Source organism: Eumetopias jubatus, unplaced genomic scaffold (genome assembly GCF_037043125.1).
Source record: "Eumetopias jubatus isolate StellerSeaLion01/CBP00866 unplaced genomic scaffold, mEumJub1_p1.0 scaffold_7, whole genome shotgun sequence".
Lineage (NCBI taxonomy): Eukaryota > Metazoa > Chordata > Mammalia > Carnivora > Otariidae > Eumetopias > Eumetopias jubatus.
The window spans coordinates 138,658,716-138,679,169 of NW_028274813.1; the positions used below are offsets into that span (position 1 = coordinate 138,658,716).

A 20,454-nucleotide genomic window follows, 5' to 3' on the forward strand; every position below is an offset into this window, starting at 1 on the left:
GGGCTCGAGGGCGTGGCGAGCGTTGCTGCGTTCCTATGGTGCCGCGGGTGGGCTTGTTCTTATTTTACGTATTGAAACCACCCAGTGCATCTAAAGCACAAACTTAAACGAAAGACGCGTCACCCCTGTGGGCCCCTCAGGAATACAAAACAGAAAGTTTAGAGAAAGGCGCTAGAACTGACCAACGGCCCAGTGAAAGTTCTTGCGCTGCCATTGGCCCTAGCAGGGGGTGGGTCCGGAACCTGTACGCCGCGGAACCTTTGTCTCCAGGGTCCAGCTTGCGCGAGGCGCGTCTTTGTGGCGCGGTTTCCGGGCGGCCCTTTCCTGTGCATGCGGCGCTGTGTCCCGAGTTGTAGACAGCAATGGCTCCGCGGGTCTGGCGTCGACGGACCTTGGAGCGGTGTCTGAAGGAGGTTGATAAAGCCACTGGCCATCCAGAGTGCTTTCTCACGTAAGTGAACGGAACCCGGGCTCGGGGTGCGGCCCAGGTCTCACGTGGGTGCGGACTGCTGGTCCCCAGCAAATTCTGGAGTAGGGGGAAGGTAAAGGGAAGCGTACATCTGTTTCCCCTAGATTTCAGATAGTTACGCTCCGCTAGCCTATCAAAAAAATTTAAATTGTTAAATGCTGTACAGTGCGATCTCCCAGTCGTGTAGTAACCAAACTAAGCTCAATTAGGAAGGCCCAGAGCCTTCCATTGAGTCTTACGCACCCCACTACTCTTCACACACAGGTGCGCGTGCACTAGGTTGGTTGCTCTTTTCTCCAACATGCTCCCAAACCACCCAGTGCTTACTTATTTATCATACTTTATTGAAAGTATTAAATTTGTTGTTTGTTGCAGCCCCCACGATGAGCTTCTTGAGAATTAGGACTTTAATCTCTTTTCCCAACACAAGCTCTTTGTATTTTGTTGAAGGACTTAAAAGTATGACCTATGAAAGGGTGGCTCTCAGATTTGTTTCACACCCGACCTTTCCCTTGAGCTTCAGGCGCACAGCAGCTACAGCTATATACGCTCTCAACATCTCAAATTTCTTATGTCCAAAATGACCTGTTGTTTCTGTTTTACTCTTTTATACTCTGCCCTCCCTAAAATCTTTTCCACGTGCACCTGCCTTCCCTATCTCAGTAACTGGCACCTCTGTTTTTTTCAGTCGTTCAGACATATAACTAAGCTGCTTCCTTGATATCTTCCTTTTTCTCATTTCTACCTCTTAATTCATCAGCAAATTTTTTCGGTTATATCTTCAAACTATATTCTAAATTTGACTGCTTGTCACAGTATCTGCTGCTCTAACCCCTGCACAGTTGTTTATTGTCCTTTGCCTGGATGGCTGTGTCAACCTAATTACTGTACTTTCGTTCCTTTCCCTCAGTTGCCCATCTTTCCAAAGTGTAAATGACATCATTTTCCTCCTTTGCTTAAAATCATCTGATGGCTTCTCTTTACATTTAAAATAGTGAACTCTTACCTCTGAGCCCTGCATGATACAGCTCCCATCTACCTCCCTGGCCTTCTGCCTCCTTCACCACACTCCAGCCATGCTGGCATTTCTGTTCCTCAAACTCACCAAGTTCATTTCTATCTTAGGAAATTTGTTCTCACTGTTTTTTCTGCTTGAAATATATGTTTCCAGGTCTTTGTAAGACTGTCTCCTTATATACAGGTCTCATTTCAGATGTCACATCTTCAGACGTATTCTCTAAGCACTCTTGCCAAAGCAAGTGTTAACAATTGGCTGACTGAACGGAGTGGCGTATAATATAGCAGAGTTGAGCATTTAAGGCTAAGATTCACTATATATCTTTAAGCAAAGAGGTGTGTAATAGTTCCCTGCCTAAAATCCATATAGCAGATCATAGACTTAGTTATATATTAGTGTGGCTCCTTAGCAAGATAACACACTCTTAGGGGCCAGAATCTGTACTTAAAATTGATATTTCATTCAAGTTTGATTTTGCACAAGAGTTGGGCTTCTTTTTCCTTTTAATTCACAGTGCTGTGAAATTATTGCCTTTAATTATAAATCTCTTTAAACTTCCTCCCTGTGCTCCCTTAATAGGATTCAAGATGAATTGGCATCAAACTTCACTTCGTTAACAAAAGTACTTTATGATTTTAATAAAATATTAGAGAATGACAGGATCCACGGAAGTCCGTTAAAAAAACTGGTGATAGACAATTTTGATGATGAGCAGATTTGGCAACAACTAGAATTGCAAAATGAACCAGTTTTACAGTACTTCCAGAATGCAGTTAGTAAAACCATTAAAGACAAAGACATTAGTCTTCTTCCAGAGAATGAAGAGCAGGAGTGTGAAGAGGAAGGCTCAGAGGTGGAGTCTGATGGCCAGGAGGCCCTCAAACAAGATGAGGAGGAGGAAGTGGCTGACCTGAGTGGTGATGATGCTAAAGTGGATGAGAGAGCTAAAAACTTGAGCAAAGTTGATCTGAGGAAAAGTCCAGTTTTCAGTGATGAGGATTCTGATCTTGATTTTGATATCAGCAAATTGGAGCAACAGAGCAAGGTGCAAGACAAAGTGCCTAGGAAACCAAGAGAGAAGTCCATAGTAGATGATAAATTTTTCAAACTGTCTGAAATGGAGACCTTTTTAGAAAACATGGAAAAGGAAGAAGAACAAAAAGATGATGAGGAAGAGGAAGACATTGATTTTTTTGAAGACGTTGATTCTGATGAAGATGAGGGAGAACTGCTTAGAAGTCAAAAACCTAAGGTAAAGTTTTGGGAGAAGAGAGAGAGGACTTTCTACCTCCTTAAATTAGATTTTTTTCTATTTCTTGAGAAGAGGTTTAAAATACCTCAAAACTCACCAGGGTGTAAATGAAATATAAGATCAGTTGAAAACAATGGACTAGAAAAATTAAACCAAAGCCATCATTTCCTTATCACAGAATATTTGTTTTGTAGTATAAGAACCATAATCACACATGTTAGAGGTATTCAGAATTTCCCTCAAACATATTCTCACCAAATGCTAAAAATAATAATAGAGGAAGGCATTTGTATACTTTAGGCAGGGATATTTTGGAAATAATTATAGTTAGAAGCTTTAGAGTTAGGAATATTGTGCTCTGTCTTACCAGTTATAAATGAATCTATGCTTCCTTCCAGTTTGTTAAAGTCTAGTAGTTCTTACAGTTTTATGGTAGTGTTGTCAGTTACCAGTTCCCCCTATGTAATACGCATACACATATACGCATGATTTAATGTGTTCTTCTGTTCTTAATTGAAAGTTTGAAAAGTCTTTTTACTTTAGTCAGGTAAAAGTTCCAGAAACTTGAAATACAAAGACTTTTTTGATCCAGTTGAAAGTGATGAAGAACTAGCAAGTGTTCATGACGATGAACTGGGTTCAAATGAAGATGAGGAAGAAATTGCTGACGAAGAAGGAGAAGGGAGCATTTCTGAAACGTGAGTATTTTGAATCCTGTAAGCTAGAACCATCCAATTATATGTGTGTACTCATAATTGTCAAATATGTTTGTCCTAAGAAGTTATATTCTCTAAGATCAGATAGTCACAAGGTAGCCAGAAGAAAGTCTCTTGAGTTTAAAGGGGCTTTAAAGATGATCCGATGAAGATAAATATCACTGGCAGTGGCAATCAAACCTTTATTACAAGGAGCTTTTGTTTGCTTTTTGTTCCAATAAAAATACCTTTACTATTATTATTGTGAGATACATTTGTATTATAGATTGAGGGGTAATTTCTTTTTTATATATTGCACACTTTTTGTTCTGTTTCACCTGAATAATAATACCTTCTGTTCCTTAATAACTGAATGACTTTGGAATTCTATTTGCATGAGGTATACAGAATATCTTTTCTAGAGAATTGGTTTTGTTTTCCTAATGAAAAATAGTGTATTATCCTTTCATAAGTGTTTTGGTACTATAGTGATGAAGATAATGACCTTGAAGAGAGTGAAGACAGTAAACAACATAAAGAAACCTCGAAAAGAGTGACCTTTGCTTTGCCAGATGATGAGGAAAGTGAGGATACAAATATCTTAAATGTACAGAAAGATTCTGATGAAGTTAAATCCTCTTTTGAAAAAAGACAGGAAAAGGTAAGAATTGGGAATTAAAGGAATTTTTTATATGTTTACCAGAACTGTGCAACTCACAGATAACTAATCTACTCTTGTTCTTGGTGGAATGCTTACTTATCCTTTATTTATTTATTTATTTTTAAAAATATTTATTTACTTATTTGACAGATCACAAGTAGGCAGACAGGCAGGCAGAGGGAGAGGGAGAAGCAGGCTTCCTGCTGAGCACAGAGCCCGATGGCGGGGCTTGATCCCAGGATGGGGGGATCATGACCTGAGCTGAAGGCAGATGCTTAAAAACAAAAATCTGGGCGCCTGGGTGGCTCAGTTGGTTAAGCGACTGCCTTCAGCTCAGGTCATGATCCTGGAGTCCTGGGATTGAGTCCTGCATCGGGCTCCCTGCTCAGTGGGGAGTCTGCTTCTCCCTCTGACCCTCCCCCCCCACGTGCTCCCTCTCTTTCTCGCTCGCTCAAATAAATAAATAACATCTTTAAAAAGAAATAAAAAACAAAAATCTTGGTGCTACTCTCTACCAGACACTCTATAAAAATCCCCATGTGGATGGTAGCTAATTTGCAAAAATGCTGTATTTCCCAACATGTGGCTTTCGATTTGTGTAAAAATGTGTTTTTTCTCTCTGTCCCTGGTTTCTTTATACTAATGGCTTTTTTTTTTTTTTATTAGCTATCCTGTGAACCTCTCTTTGTAGCTGTTTCAACTGCTCATAAGGATACTGCTTCTTTGAGATAATTTGTAGATGGCTTCACATAGTCTGAATGTTAATTCCATCTGAAACATTCCAAAGTTGATAAAAATTATTTCCTTATGAAATGATTTCAGACAAATGAAGTGCCATTTGCAAAAAATAGATATAGCCTGGCTCCAATTATTTGTCTTTGCCATTTAAACACATTAAAATTATATCACACAATTCGAAATGAGACTAGGCAAATAATCAAATATATCAAGGATATCAAAAGAATTATTAGAAAAAGAGAATGAGTTAAGTCCATGATTGTCAGATTGTTCCCAGAAGAGAGAGAAGATTTAAAGGAGGGGGCGGGCAGCATTGGGAAAGAAAATATGAAATTGCATTGAGTTAGTGTCCTAACCTCCCTGTGTCTTCTCAAAAAAAAGAAAAGCAGGTTTAGTTTTACTGGAGAATTATATCAGACTTTCAAGAAATACATAATTGAATGTTGTTTGATCAGTTCCCACATATAAAGAGTAAAGCTTCTAAACTTTTTTTCTTGTGAAGCTATTACAACATGATACCCAAACCTGACATTAAAACACTCACACACAGGTTCATTTATGAATAGTGATGTAAATATCCAAAATAACACAGTGAAAGACTAACAACACCACAAACAAATGGGCCTCATTTTCTTGACTCAGGATTAGAAAATCTATTAATATAATTCTTGGTTTTAACAGAATAACAGAATAAGGAGAAAACCATATGGTTCTTATATGTCAAAAAGACATTTGATGAAATTTAGTATTCATTCCTAATTTTCACTTTTATACAAACCCATCTAGCCAGAAAGTGCTGTCATGCTCAGTGGTGAAATTCTAGAAATACCCCTTTAAAAGGAAGAATAAGAATGTCCACAATTACCGTTACCACTGTTTTTTAACATCCTTGTAGAAGTATTAGTGCAACTACAAAAGAGAAAGATAAGAGGTAAGAAAAACTAAAGTGAACATTAATATTTGCAAAAGATACTGGAAAAACCTAAGCAGATGAATGAAAGCTATTAGGAAAAATACGAGAACTCAGTAAAGTGACTGAGAAGACTGGCATTCTGAACACTATAAAGTCATTATAGATGTCTTTTAGTAGTTAGAGATAATTTGGATTTGGGAGTGGGGTCAAAAGAGGCTTCTTCAGTTACTGATGTTCTAATAAATTAATCTTGTAATGCTCTAATATTAAATTAAAATTGATAGTGGCTTGTGAATAGATAGACCATTAGACTAGAATAGAGGCCAGAAATCTACCCAAATTCTTCTGGGGGAATTCAGTATATTATAAACGTGGCATTTCAAATCAGGGAGGGAAAGAGGAGGGTCATCTGCAGCTCGTCACGCCACCTCAGGTATCAGGAATAGGAGGTCACTGTTGGCTAGTAGTAAAACGGTGGCAAGAACAAAACAAGCGTATTGAGGAAAAATGCGTTTCTTGTTTTTGTGCTTTTAAAGATGTTAGTTGAGGGGTGCTTGGGCGGCTCGTCGCTAAAAGTGTCTGTCTCTGGCTCAGGTCATGATCCCAGGGTCCTGGGATCAAGCCCTGCATCGGGCTCTCTGCTCGGTGGGAAGCCTGCTTCTCCCTCTCCCACTCCCCCTGCTTGTGTTCCCTCTCTCACTGTCTCTCCCTATGTCAAAAAAAAAAAAAAATTGTTTGTTGCTTTTATTTAGCTATAATTCTGATTTTGTTTCCTAAATGTGTAATAACTTTTTCTCTTAGATGAATGAAAAAATTTCATTTTTAGAAAAAGAGTTGTTGGAAAAAAAACCTTGGCAGCTTCAAGGGGAAGTGACAGCTCAAAAGCGCCCAGAGAACAGCCTCCTAGAGGAGACTCTGCACTTTGACCACGCAGTCCGCATGGGTACGTGAGCCCACTGGGCTCCTGCAAGCGTGTGTTTCCGCGCTTTTTTACGGTTCTATTTCATAGAAAGAGAAGAAGTTTTATTTATTTCCCTCCAACTTTTCATTTTAAAAACTTGTAGTATCATATGATCTCCCTGCTATGAGGAATTCTTAATCTCAGGAAACAAACTGAGCATTGCTGGAGTGGTGGGGGGTGGGAGGGATGGGGTGGCTGGGTGATGGACATTGGGGAAGGTATGTGCTGTGGTGAGCGCTGTGAATTGTGTAAGACTGATGAATCACAGACCTGTACGTCTGAAACAAATAATACATTATATGTTAAAAAAAAAAAAACCAAAAAACAAAGATAGTAGGAAGGAAAAAAATGAAGGGGAATCGGAGGGGGAGACGAACCATGAGAGGCTATGGACTCTGAGAAACAAACTGAGGGTTCTAGAGGGGAGGGGGGTGGGAGGATGGGTTAGCCCGGTGATGGGTATTAAGGAGGGCACATTCTGCATGGAGCACTGGGTGTTATACGAAAACAATGAATCATGGATCACTACATCAAAAACTAATGATGTATTGTATGGTGACTAACATAATAAAATTAATTAAAAAAAATTAAAAAAACTTGTAAACATACAGAAAAGTTGAAAAAACAGTACAGCAGACATACAGATGCTGTTCACCGGAATTCACCGGTTAACATTTTATATATTTGCTTTCCCTTCCTTGGGTATGTAAGTGATCGAGAGTGTGTACTTTTTTCCCGAGTCACTTGAAAGTAACTTATCAATATCATGATTCTTCGCTCCGAAGTACTTTCACATGTATCTTCTAAGAAATAGGACGTTCTCTTACATAGCCACAGTACTATTAATTCACCCAGGAATTGCTAATATGCTAGTTAGTGCCTACAGGGTACCTAATATGTAATTTATAATGATTTCTGCTAGTGATCTGTGTGCATTGCCTACTGTCATTGTCTGCCGATCAAATTGTGTACTCTAACCAGAAACCCTGGTCATCTCATCAAATTCTTTCTTGTACTTATGAAGTCAAAATGAATTTCCATTTTATCCAGTTCTAGAGAGAATAAAAAAGTTGAGGAGAGTCCCCAGGTGCATGGACTAAAAGTATTAGTGCTTATTACCAGATACTCTCTAGTTTTGTGGTTCTCAAACTGGAGGGAGCATCAGAAGAGCTACTTAAACACAGAGAGGGTGGCCCTTCTCCACTCCCACCCCCAACTTTCTGATTCAGTAGGTGTGGGATAGAGCCCAAGAATTCACATTTCTAACAAGTTCCTAGGTGTTGATGCTGTTGGTTCAAGAACCACCCTTTGAGAACCACTGGTCTAGTTTCTGTCTACCTAATGAGTACATGTTATATTTCCTTTAGCACCTGTGATCACAGAGGAAACCACCCTTCAACTGGAAGATATCATTAAGCAGAGGATAAGAGATCAGGTCAGTAAGAATGAAACTTAACAATTTAAAATTCACTGAAATTTTTAGAAATAGGATGAGACTATTTTGGGACCATCACTCTTCTTTGTTTTCATAGAAATTTTGTTTATCAATTCTTCATTTAAAGCCCTAAATCTACCCTGAAGTCTATACTAAGTATACACTATCCTCATCTTTTGTTGTTGCTTTTGTTGTGTGAGACACTGCCTTTCACTAGTGCTCTGGAAAGATGGGCAGTTGTTCGTGAGGAGATGGGGACAGCCAGAGCCGCTGCCAGTCTTCCTTGCCCCTTGTTCACCTTTCTGGTGGTGCCTGGTGAAGCTGGTGGAGGGTGATAGGTATGGTGACTGGTTCTGACCTGATGTGGTCATACTTGGGGCCTTTCATCTAGGCACAGTATCTGTTGGGACAAATAAAGGGTTTATTTTTTTTTCAAATGTTAAAAACCTAGCAAAAGGGCACCTGGGTGGCTCAGTGGGTTAAGCGTCTGCCTTCGGCTCAGGTCATGATCCCAGGGTCCTGGGATTAAGCCCGGCATCGAGCTCCCTGCTCTGCGGGGAATCTGCTTCTCCCTCTGCCTGCTGCTCCCCCTGCTTGTGCTCTCTCTCTGTCAAATGAATAAATAAAATCTTAAAAAAAAAACAAACCTAGCAAAGTTTTTGTTTAAGAATTGATCTTAGATTCCTAGAGCACCCACTTAAAAAGTATAGGAAGATAATCAAAAACACAATTGATACATTAAAATCGAATACTGAAAAGTGTTTCAATAACCCCAAATGAGGAAGGAAAGGACGCATGTGATGATGGAGGTTGAGAAATCCCATGGTTTGCCATCCACAAGCAGAAAACTAGGAATGCTGCATCCCGAGACCTGAGGACCAGGGGAGCTGGTGCTGAAGTTCCAATCCGAGTCCAAAGGTCTGAAAACTAGAAGCACTGATGTCCAGGGACTGGAGAAGATGGATGTCCCGGCTCAAGCAGAGAGCAGATTCACCCTCCCTCCCACTTTTTGTTCTGTTTGGGCCCTCGGTAGATTGGATGATGTCCACCTGCATTAGTGAAGGCATCTTCTTTACTCAGTCTACTAGTTCAGATACTGATCTCTTCCAGAGACACCCACACAGACATACTCAGATACAACGTTTTACCATCTAGGCATCCCTTCACCCAGTCAAATTGACACATGAAATTAACCATCACAATGGGCAACTGGGAATGAAACCTGCTGGGGACCCCTGAGGATCTATGTAGAATTTGTCTCAGATTTACCCCACTGGGAATGGATCTGCTGGAATATTTATCCACTAAACTCAGTCCTTAACTGGTCAGGAGCTGCCTCTGGAGGTGTTAAGTGCTAGACACCTCAGAGCTGTCTTGAGCGCAGGCAGACAAGATCCTCTGGCATTCCAGAAAACCCACAGGATAAGCAGAGTCCCAGCTTGCTATGGGAAGCTGTCAGCATGTACAGACATGGTTTCACTGCAGCTACAGGTGAACTCAGAGATGGGCCGGAGATATGAAGCAGGGCGTCTACACACTCTGCTACACAGGTGTTCAATAAATATCAATCACATGGGAAAAGAAAGAATTGATCTTATTTTGTGAACTTAGAATAAAACAGGGTGTGTGACATGTACAATAAGGGATGGCTTTAAAACGTGTATAATGTTTGCTCCAAATAGGAAGAGTTTGAAGGGTAGATACTATATGTGGACTATCCTTAAATTTGAATGCAACAAGACAGACAAAAAGTATTGACTTTTAAACAAACCATGATGGGGAAATGGGGAATTAAAGTTGGTAACGAGGAGAAAGATGCACTTAAAAACAAAAAGGAAACTTAAGTAATGCCCTCTTTGCTTTTCATTAATACTTATTTTTTTGTGACTTGAATAGTCATTTTGCAGGTTGAAATTAATTACTTCTTGCTATAATTTGCTTACTCTGGATTGACCATAAATATTCCAGGGGAAGAGTCTTATGTGAGCCTAGAATGAAATGATAGATTCTGTTAATTTATGTGCCTTCCAACGTTTTCATTGCAGGCTTGGGATGATGTAGTACGTAAAGAAAGACCGAAAGAGGATGCATATGAATATAAAAAACGTTTAACGTTAGACCATGAGAAGAGCAAATTGAGCCTTGCTGAAATTTATGAGCAGGAGTACATCAAACTCAACCAGGTAAGGAAGCCCAGAAGGCAAAGCCATCATTATTAAAAAAAGAGAAGTAGAGAATCAGTTCTACTGATTCCACCCTGATGGCTGAAAATCATGAAATAAATCTTGAGCCCTTGGTTCACCTCATTTAAATGTGAGACAGAGTATGTTAGGGATAGAGGGGTTATAATATTGCCACTGAATTTGAGGGGGTAGGAGAGCTTATTTTGCAATTATTCATTGGTCACCTAATTGTTCCACAGCTAATTACTAACTTTCCAGCAATTATTATAGTAGTCCTACAATTTTAAAATCAGTTCTCATTAATACTTTAGAAGTTACCTGTGAAATTCATTCAGATTTTTGGTCTGGTGGGTTATTTGGTTTTTGATTCTTGTTTCTTTTCACCCTGGTTAAAATAGGACAAAGTCGTATTTCCAGTCATACTATATTACCAGTATAGTAATTGAATTATTCCTTTACACTTGATTTATTGAGAATGTGGTCAGTATGTGCTTGGGGATGAGATGGCGTTTTTATTTGCAAAAGCCATTTAAGATTCCTGCCAGATTTGATTAATTAATGTCACTTTAGCAGCAGTAGCCATCAGTGCCCTCGATGCCACTGTTAAGTTGAAGATCTGGAAAGATTTGAATTAGTTCTTCCTGGCTGCTTTGCAACCCAAAGTGGTAGTTGAAGGAACATGTCATTGAACATTGCCTGGCTACTTTGAGAGGGTTCAGTAAATACAGAAAGCATTTTGTAACGATGAGAGTTAAAAATTAAATATGTAACACGACAGCTGTACCAGCTCTGTAAATATTAGTTTTATTTATGTCTCAGAATTCACAAGTTTTTGAGTATGGACTTAATTTAGGCTAATTCTAGAGCCATTCCATTAGGAGTTCCTCTGGGGATGATGATGAGTATTTTCTGAAGTTTTGTATCCATCCTGGAGGTAGTAAGCAAGCTGATGGTACACAGCACATGAATGAACTTCTAGTTGTATGTGTATGATTTCACAGCCATTACTAGCTGGGTATAAGGCAAACAACATGTTCAGGATAAAAAAATGAGTTAAGTTAAAATAAAGAAGCACTGGCAAGTGCTTAGATGTGGCTGAAGGTGGGCTCTGATGACAGACATTGGAGACAGACCCCGATGCATCTCTGGCATCAGGGTCATGGAGGCAAAGAGCCAGTTGCTTCCCCATTCTGGTGTGTTTTGTTTTGTTTTTGTTATGCCTTAATAAAAAAGCAAATAACAGTCTTAGCCTTTTAGAATGAACATTATGGGCAAAGGGAAAAGGGGATTGTGAGCATTGGGTTGTTTCTACCTTTTGGCTGTTGGGAATAGTGTTGCTCTGAACAGATGTTTACATGTGTTTGAGAACCTCTTTTTAAATTCTCTTGGGTGTTTACCTAAGGATGGAATTGCCAGGTCATATGGCAGTTCCCTGTTTAACTTTCTGAGGAGCTATACCTCATTTATTTCCATTGTGACTGCACCATTTACATCGTCACCAACAGTGCACAACAGTTCCCAATTCCTTAACATCCAACCCTTGTTACCCAGCTCCCCTTTCTTTTAATGGTAGCTGTCTGGGTGGGAGTGGCTTAGTTCTTGACAGAAGTAAATACCAAGGGGATTAAATTGTAAGTTCTGAATCGTAGAGGGAGGGGCTGCTGCCACTCCTAAAATACACACCACATTGCTTCTTTGGCTGGTGCAGGCACTGTCATGGTATTGATAACTTTGATTCTGCCTTGTGATGTGTCTTGAAGCCAAAGCCTTGATGATGAGAAATGGGGGCATACCCTTATTGACCCTTGTGTTTTGTCTGTGATGTGTATTAAGCTGCTCAGTCTGATGTTGTTGAACTTATTTCCTAAGCAAAAAACGGCAGAAGAAGAAAATCCAGAGCACAAAGAAATTCAGAAAATGATGGATTCCCTCTTCTTAAAATTGGATGCCCTCTCAAACTTTCACTTCATCCCTAAACCAGTAAGTGTGTTAACAGTTTTGTGTGTAGACAGAGCAGATACGACCTTAATTCCTCTTTGAGCTTCTGTGAGGCTAGCTCTTTGTTTGGTTTTAGGATATAAACCTGTAGGAATTTTTACTCCTAGACAGTTCTGGCTTCCTCTGCTGATCCACCCTGATCTCCAAATGGGCCCTTGCCAGACCTAAAGTCTTAGCCACGGGGTCTCTTCATTTCTCACACTTTTCTTATTGTTCAGCCTTCAGTTGTATTTTCATCCTGTGGTTGGTCTGGAGACTTGTAATGTCTGTACCTGGTATTTTCTGAATACCTGTTATTTGCCATATTAAGTTCTTTATGTATGTTAACCCCTTTTCCCCAATTTTATTAAGATATAATTGACATGTAACACTGTGTAAGTTTAAGATATACAACAGTGGCTTGATAATATAGGTTCCCCCACCACCAGAAAGCAAAATGTTACTATAAAACCTTTCACAAACCTAAATGGGGTAAAGCAAAAAAGCGATTACCATTAATTAAATGGAATTTTTTTTTTTTTAGCTTTTCAGACCCCCAAAAATAACCTGTTCTAGGCTTTTCTGATACTTTAGGACCAATCTCGTAATGGATGCACAAATAAATCAAGATAAAGCACAGATGCTCGAAGACACTGTTTAAAGCTATGGTGGCTTGATGCTGAGATACCAAGTGTAGTTCCTGAGGAAGGAGCTGGGCAGGGCCACTTGCTGTAGAACAGATGCTGAATGCTATTTTTGCTTTCACTTTTTTTGTAAAAGTGAAAATTCTTTTCAGATTTCTGTCAGTTAGTAAAAACAGGTACTAATGTAGGTCTTTTTTTGAAAGCAACGTGGCCTAGTGTGAACTTTTGAAAGGCATGGCATACCTGGGTGTGTATATTGGGGAATGATTACCACGGTAAGTTTAGTTAGGGGCGCCTGGGTGGCTCAGTCGTTGGGTGTCTGCCTTCGGCTCAGGTCACAATTCCGGGGTCCTGGGATCAAGCCCCATATTGGGCTCCCTGCTCAGCGGGAAGCCTGCTGCTCCCTCTCCCACTCCCCCTGCTTGTGTTCCCTCTGTCTCTCTCTCTGTCAAATAAATAAAATCTTAAAAAAAAAAAGTTTAGTTAATATCCATCACCCCACATAGTTGTAGTTTTCTTTTTATGATGAGAGCTTTTAAGATCTACTTTCTTAACAACTTTGAAGTATACAATACTGTTAACTGTAGTCACCCTGCTGTTTTAAAGCAGAGCAGAGTTTTATTAAAATACACGCCAAGGGAGGAGCGGGCCAGTCAAGAGAGACAAAGGCCCCAGAAACTCTGGGGTGTGGGCTTATATCATTTTTTTCTTTCGGGAGGGTCCTAGGGTGGCAACATTTCAGTGACAGGCCTGGATTATTAATGATTAGCCAAGTATTCATGTCCTTTCCAAGATGTATTCTAAGTGCCTGCAAGAGTGGGCAACCACAACATTATTTCTATTCTAGAGATATCGGTCAAATAAAGACAAATGTTGCTTTCTGCATTAAGTGCAGTAAGCACAACAAACTTAACTCTTTCTCTGCTGGGATGTTGCAACCCTAAAACTACTGCTAGATGGGTAGAATGCGGCGGTCCCTGGGCGGGGCTCTCGGGCAGGACATCTAAGGTCCATCCTCCTGTCCCGTGCCTAGTTTCCTGCCTAACCAGATCACACAGTATTTGTCTTTCTCCGTTTGACTTATCTCACTTAGCATAATGCCCTCAGGGTCCATCAGTGTTATCACAGATGGCAGGATTTCCTTCTTTTTATGGCTAAATGGTATTCCACTGCGTGTGCCTGCTCATGTATTTATATATGCACCATATTATCTATTCATTCATCTTGTTGATGGGCACTTTTATTGTTTCCATGACTTGGCTGTTGTAAGTAATGCTGCAGTGATCTTGGGGGTGGAGACATCTCTTTGAGCCAGACAGGAGCACCAGCTTGGCTCTAGAGATGGGCAAGGCTGCTGGCTGGGATCTCGACTTGAGCACTCCTACAAGGAGCAACAGTCTGCGAAGATCCAAGCACTGGTTGCTAGAAGCCCTGCCCTTGTTCTTCATCCCGGTCTGATCCTCAGTGGTCAAGCCCCACGTCCCCATGACACAGACATGATTGGGCCTGCCCGGAAGTGTCCTGTAGTCGTGGGGAGCTGGAATGCCACCTTGGCCTCTCTTCCCACTGGAGAAACCATAGGCCAGGTCTCTCTCAATGGGGCACTGTGCCAGCCTGGGAGAGGGATGATATGGTGAGAGTGTAGCCTCTCCTACCCTTCTAATGTAGTCCTTCTCAGTCTCTGTGGTGGGGGAGGGTTGCTTCAGCCTTACCCTCCAGCTCTGGGATTTTCCCAGTGCTATCTCGTCTATGGATAGTTGCTAGTTAGTTGGTCTTGTGAGGAGGACTAAAGTTGGGATTGATGATGGTAGTGGCCCTGCCCATTAACTCTTTATCCACAAAACACTAAGGCAGATAGTAGTCTTTCTGTTTTGCAGATGAGGAAACCAAGGCTTATTAGAACATTGGGAGGGTTGGATCTAACTGTGGGTCTGTGTTCTCCCCGTTGCATCATGTTCCCTGCACCAGGCCCAGATCTCCAGTATCTTGTCTGTCTGACTCCCCCACGCTTGGCTCAGTGCTTCTTTACTTTTTAGAGCTTCCTTTCCTTCTCACTATCCTCTGTGAACCCATAAAATATGCTGTGCCATCCTTTTGGTACTTGTTCACCTATTGCCCCTTTGTGTCCCTTGTGTTTTCTAGAAATGAGGTATCATGAATTTCAGGGACTAGTCTAGAAGTCAGAAACCTGAATTTGATTCTGCCCCTAACTAGCTTTGTGAATTAGGCAAATTGCTTCACTTTTCATCTATACAGAAGAGGTAATCACCAAAATCCTTCTGATTCTTTGATGGTTAGGTGTTTTGTCATGTGTGAGTATCTTGTCTTTTCAGACAATCAGCATTTATCACCTGCTTTTTTGTTTGTTTGTTTTTGGCTAATCAGGTGTAATTTATGACAGTAAGTTTTTGGTGGCAGAAGCCATCTTTAGATACCAAAGCGCCTAGTGTGGGCTATGTAATAGATGAAGAAAAGAGAGGAATTTTCAACCCCTCTTGGCCAGCAGGTCTTACTGTGAAAAAGTTACGGATGTGAGGAACATGATCCCTTCCTGTGCCTTACAAGGCCCCATGTGATCTGGTTCCCTCTCACCCCTCTCGTCTCCACAGCTTTCTGCCCCCAGCCACACTGGTCTTCTTCCAGTGCCTTCAATGGGGCAGAATGCCCCCCTTCCTCACATCTTCCTGCTGGGCTCTCTCCTCTGCTTGTTAGGCTGTACTTCCTTCTTTCCATGGCTGGCTCCTTCCTATCTCTGTGGTGTCAGGTTGAATGCCGTCTCCCTCCTCCCTCATAGCACTATGATCGCCATTGGTCAATTGCCGATCGTCCTGTACTCGTTTCCAAGCCAGCACAAACGTGTTTTGTTCACCGGTGTTTCCCTGCTGTGTCCATCACACTTAACACGGAGCCTGACATGGGGAAGTACTCAGACTTTCCTTGGAACCTTGGGAATTGAAGAAGGAGGGAATGTATTTGGGCCTACATGACCCAGTTTGAAAGCCTTTCTTATTTCTCTTCAGAAATACAGAATTTTTGGTACAGATTCCCCTTAATTTGAACTTTTTTTTCATATTCAGTTTCATATTTCATGATCCCCTTAAGCCCTGTTGACCATTCATCATTTTTGTTGTTCTTGTTATTTTCTGGGCTATCTCCCATTTTCTCTGTATTTCTCTTTAAATTGTAGAATGCAATACAATGTTCCTAATAAATAAGTAAACAGTGGTGCAATGGAAGAAATTATTTCTTTCAGACTCTGACATTTTTTTCTGTTAGAATCCAGGATCCTGTTGTGTGAATGACTTATTGTTGTTGTCTCTGAAATTTTCTGGGGCACACATCTGCTAGTTGATTGTCATATGGCCAGGACTGCGGTAAGGAAAAGGGGTGTGTGAAGGAATCAGTGACACTCTCTGCAGTAGAGCCCCTCTCTCCTCAGTCCTGTGTTCTTTCCAGGGCACACTTCCATCTTTTACTCCACTCAAGCAACAGAGTCCCTGTCCCTGTCCCCTGGTGCTCCTCAGAAATGTGCAAGAATTAGATGCAAAGAGCATTAGTGTAAGTGTTAGGTAATAATCACTGGTGTCCTGTTATTACCATGATCAGCATGAAGCTTGTTTTAATTTCTGTCTTTCCTGGGCATTTCTTTCCAAAAAAAAAAAAAGGCTCTTCAGTTAATATTGCATAACATTTCTCCTTTTTACAATTAATAGGTTTGATTTACTTCAATACTGTTTTAGTTTTCCAAAGCAGTTCTGTATCATCTCACATTTGTTTGTAAAGCTATGTTTTCAGTAGCTGGAAGATGAGAAAATTTGTTTATCAGGTAGCCTATTTTTGACTCTTGTTCTGATAAGCATTTTTCCTTGCATCTTTTTCTATATATTTCTTATAGCTGGCCTTTTTTCTATGACCAAAGGCAGGATAATATTCACAAAAATCAATTTATTTAACATTAGATAGGATTGTTGGAAAATGTCCACATCCGTGGCAGATGGGAATAGTTTAGTGTAGTAGGCGAAAGAACTGGTGTTTGGATATGGCAGAAATGTCCTGCAAACATGTAGAAATAGGTCTTGGTGCAGCAGTGAGACAGAGAAGACCCTCAAGTACTCAGATATCAGGATTCCTCAAGCAGGAATGCCCACCAACACTGCCATCATTTCAGTTAGCTTAATATTTTTGCCGTCAACCATCTCACATTTTAAATAATCTCCATAAACTTTTATTTTTTTTAAACCTAGGAGAGCTTTTTTTAAAAGATTTATTTATATGTGAGTGAGTGAGTGGGGGGAGGGGCAGAGAGAGAATCTTCAAGCAGACTCCCTACGGAGCATGGGCCCGTATACGGCACTTAATCTCATGACTTATGAGATCATGACCTGAGCCAAAACCAAGTCAGACTTTTAACCGACTGAACCACCCAGGTGCCCCTCCATAAAGTATTTTATGTATTATGCTTTAAATTAATAGGGTCACACCTTAACAATAGAGAGCAAACTGAGGGTTGCTGGAGGAGAGGTGGATGGGGGGTAGGCTAAATAGATGATGGCTATTAAGGAGGGTACTTGTTGTGATGAGCACTGGGTGTTGTATGTAAGTGATGAACCACTACATAAAAATAATAGTAAAGTCAATTTTAAGGATAGTAAGAAAAATAGTTTCACAATATAAATATTTTATATTAGGACTATTTCTGACTTCCTCTTAAATGTACTGTCTCTTTTCTAGCCTGTTCCAGAGATTAAAGTTGTGTCAAACCTGCCAGCCATAACCATGGAGGAGGTAGCCCCAGTGAGCGTGAGTGACGCAGCTCTCCTGGCCCCGGAGGAAGTCAAGGTAAGAAACCAGTGTTGAAACATTTAGCAATATATATATAAGATTTTAGATTAGACATTAGATATTATGTTTATAGCTAGATCTCTATTCAGTGTCATTATCCTGGAGTTTGTAGCTTTTATTGTAATGTATCAGCAGTTTCTAAGTGTAGTCAAACTAATTGTATTACATAGTATTCAAACATCAGTCTTCTATAATCTGATATTATGAGGTACAGGTATCAGAATTATTATAAAAGCTTCTTGTAAATATCTGATGTCTATATCTTGTTATAATCCAGTTTGAATACTAGCAGTGATGTTGGGTTAAAATAAACGGTTTATGTTGCTCATAGACTAGCAATCCTTTAATATCAGCATTTCCCCCCCATTATTGTATCCGTTTGATGCTTATCAACAATGGAATCAGTGTCTAGAATAGAACATTTGGGTTATTAGAAGAAGTTGGATGTAACCAAATGTAGGCAGTCCCTGGCTCATGAACATTGGAGCTCATGCATTACACAGGAACAATGGTTTCTGCCAGGTCTCGTCTTCCCGGCAGGCCTGGCAGCACAGCTCTTTGTCCCTCTGCACTTTGCTGCACCCACACCCACCCCTTCAGGACCTCTGCCACCTCTGCAGGTGACGGCCCTGGCAGGATAAGCTGGCAGCTGGGGGGAAGAGAGAGGACATTGATCCTCCTGGATGTTTCCCTTCCATTTCTGGGAGCCCCTCCTGCCAGCCAGTGGCTGTCCTCAGCAGCTTAGCCCCGAAGTTGTCCCTAAAGCCCATCTGGAGTCTTAAGTGCTGTAGGGTGCTTGCTTCTGGGACTGTCAGCGGGATAACCCAGCTCTCCAGGCTGCCTTTGCGATGTAGTTTGGGAGCTGAACTGCTGCTGTAAGAGTCTGCTTTGTCAAAGAATGCATTCCAGGTCTTAAAGAGCTGAGCTCCCAAAGCTCTGTGGGGTGCAGATGGGTACTGCTTACTCAACTCTTGGCGGTAGGTACAGCCCATTGGCCATGCTCTGTGGAGTTGCTACTCCTCCCATTTCCGAGATGTGTTAAGTTGGATTAACTGGTATGCTGGTGGTTACCTTTAATAGGAAAAAAACAAAGCCGGAGATGTAAAAACAGCTGCTGAAAAAACAGCTACAGACAAGAAACGAGAACGGAGGAAAAAGAAATATCAGAAGCATATGAAACTAAAAGAGAAGGAAAAGCGGAGAAAACTGCTTGAAAAGAACCACCCAGACCAAGCGGAGAAATACACGAAGGCAGTGGCTTCTGAGAAGTTGAAACAGCTGACCAAGACAGGCAAAGCTTCGCTACTAAAGGTAAGGATGCAGGAAAGAAAACTGCAGGGGGCCCTCGTGGGGAAGGCGGTGGCAAGCAGTGGGTCACACCCGGCTCCACGGCCTGAGCCTGCTGACACCGCCCGCCTGCCGGTGCGAGACTGCTGGCGCCTGGCGGGGGTGACGGCCCGAACTCTGGGCCCTCACAGCACCTGGGGCCTGGCAGCCCTTGCCTTCCACTCCCTCCTCCCTTAATGTTACAAGAACATCACAGCAGCACAGAAGGCATAGAATAACTCTGTGCTAACTGGTGTGATTTTTCATAATTTCTTCTCAGTTTCTGGATTTTTATACTTTGTACGCTGTTGAAATCATTTGGCTTGTTTTACTTATAAGCAGATTTTATAGCATAAGTGTGTTATATTTTTAATTGCAGGATGAAGGTAAAGACAAAGCCTTAAAGTCATCTCAAGCATTCTTTTCCAAATTACAAGATCAAGTAAAAATGCAAATCAGCGATGCAAAGAAAACAGGAAAGAAAAAGAAGAAAAGACAGGATATTTCTGTTCATAAATTAAAGCTGTAATATATTTTGAGTATAATGTAAATATTAATGTGTAAGCTTATATTCTGTCATTTTTCTCCTTTATAATAAATTTTTTGAGAACTTTTCCTTGCATAGATGGCAGATATTTGAGAATTCCTCATTTTGAAAAGACAAACTCTAAACTGTCTTTGGAAAGCCCTGAATTGCTTCCTCTGTGAAGCTGGACCTCGCTCCCAAGGCCCTTTCCACACTGTGTCCTTGCTGGGGCAGGTGAAGGCCAGCTTGGGCACTGGCCAATGGGCAGGATTTGGCCTGCAGGCTGACCAGGGCCCAGGAGCCAGCCATCCCCATCACAGGCAGCTGTCTACAGCAGGGGTCCTCACTCTTTGGAGTCCTGACTTTCTTCTCCCACTGCCCTGTCAGCCTTTCACAAAACACTGCACATGATTTCCGTCCTTCCCCTTGGGAGGTGATCTCCCACCCACCTGAACGAAGGCTTCGTGCAGGCTCTAGGGTACCGCCCACGGTCAGATGCATAGAGGGCAGGCAGGACCTAGACTTGATAGAAGGTGAACACAGCAAGGAAGGTAGACTGGCAGTGTGGTGAACTTTCCATGACTACCAGGTGCTCACCTCTGCCTCTAGAGAAAATTGCCTTTTGTCTGATAGGAACTCATATTATGCTTTGATGGAATTGCCCTAAGACAGCTCAGAGCAGCTTCTCTCAAAGCAGCAGGGAAAGCCCTTCTGGTTTTTCATCTACAGGGGTCTGTCAGCAGGAAGGAAGAGCTCGTGGGCGTGTGCTTTCTGCATTTCTGCTTCCTAATAAACAGAAGCTGGCCACGTCAGG

General features: G+C 41.3%; 1 protein-coding gene across 1 annotated transcript; it reads left to right on the top strand.

Moving 5' to 3' along the window:
- Positions 1-329: 329 nt before the first annotated feature.
- Positions 330-19,734, top strand: MPHOSPH10 (M-phase phosphoprotein 10). Its single transcript, XM_028122839.2, has 11 exons — positions 330-451; positions 2,067-2,739; positions 3,283-3,437; positions 3,924-4,095; positions 6,548-6,689; positions 8,075-8,142; positions 10,188-10,325; positions 12,195-12,305; positions 17,678-17,785; positions 18,869-19,099; positions 19,494-19,734. Exons 1-11 carry the CDS (start codon positions 363-365, stop codon positions 19,641-19,643), a joined length of 2,037 nt encoding a protein of 678 aa, XP_027978640.1. The 5' UTR covers positions 330-362; the 3' UTR covers positions 19,644-19,734.
- Positions 19,735-20,454: the final 720 nt, after the last annotated feature.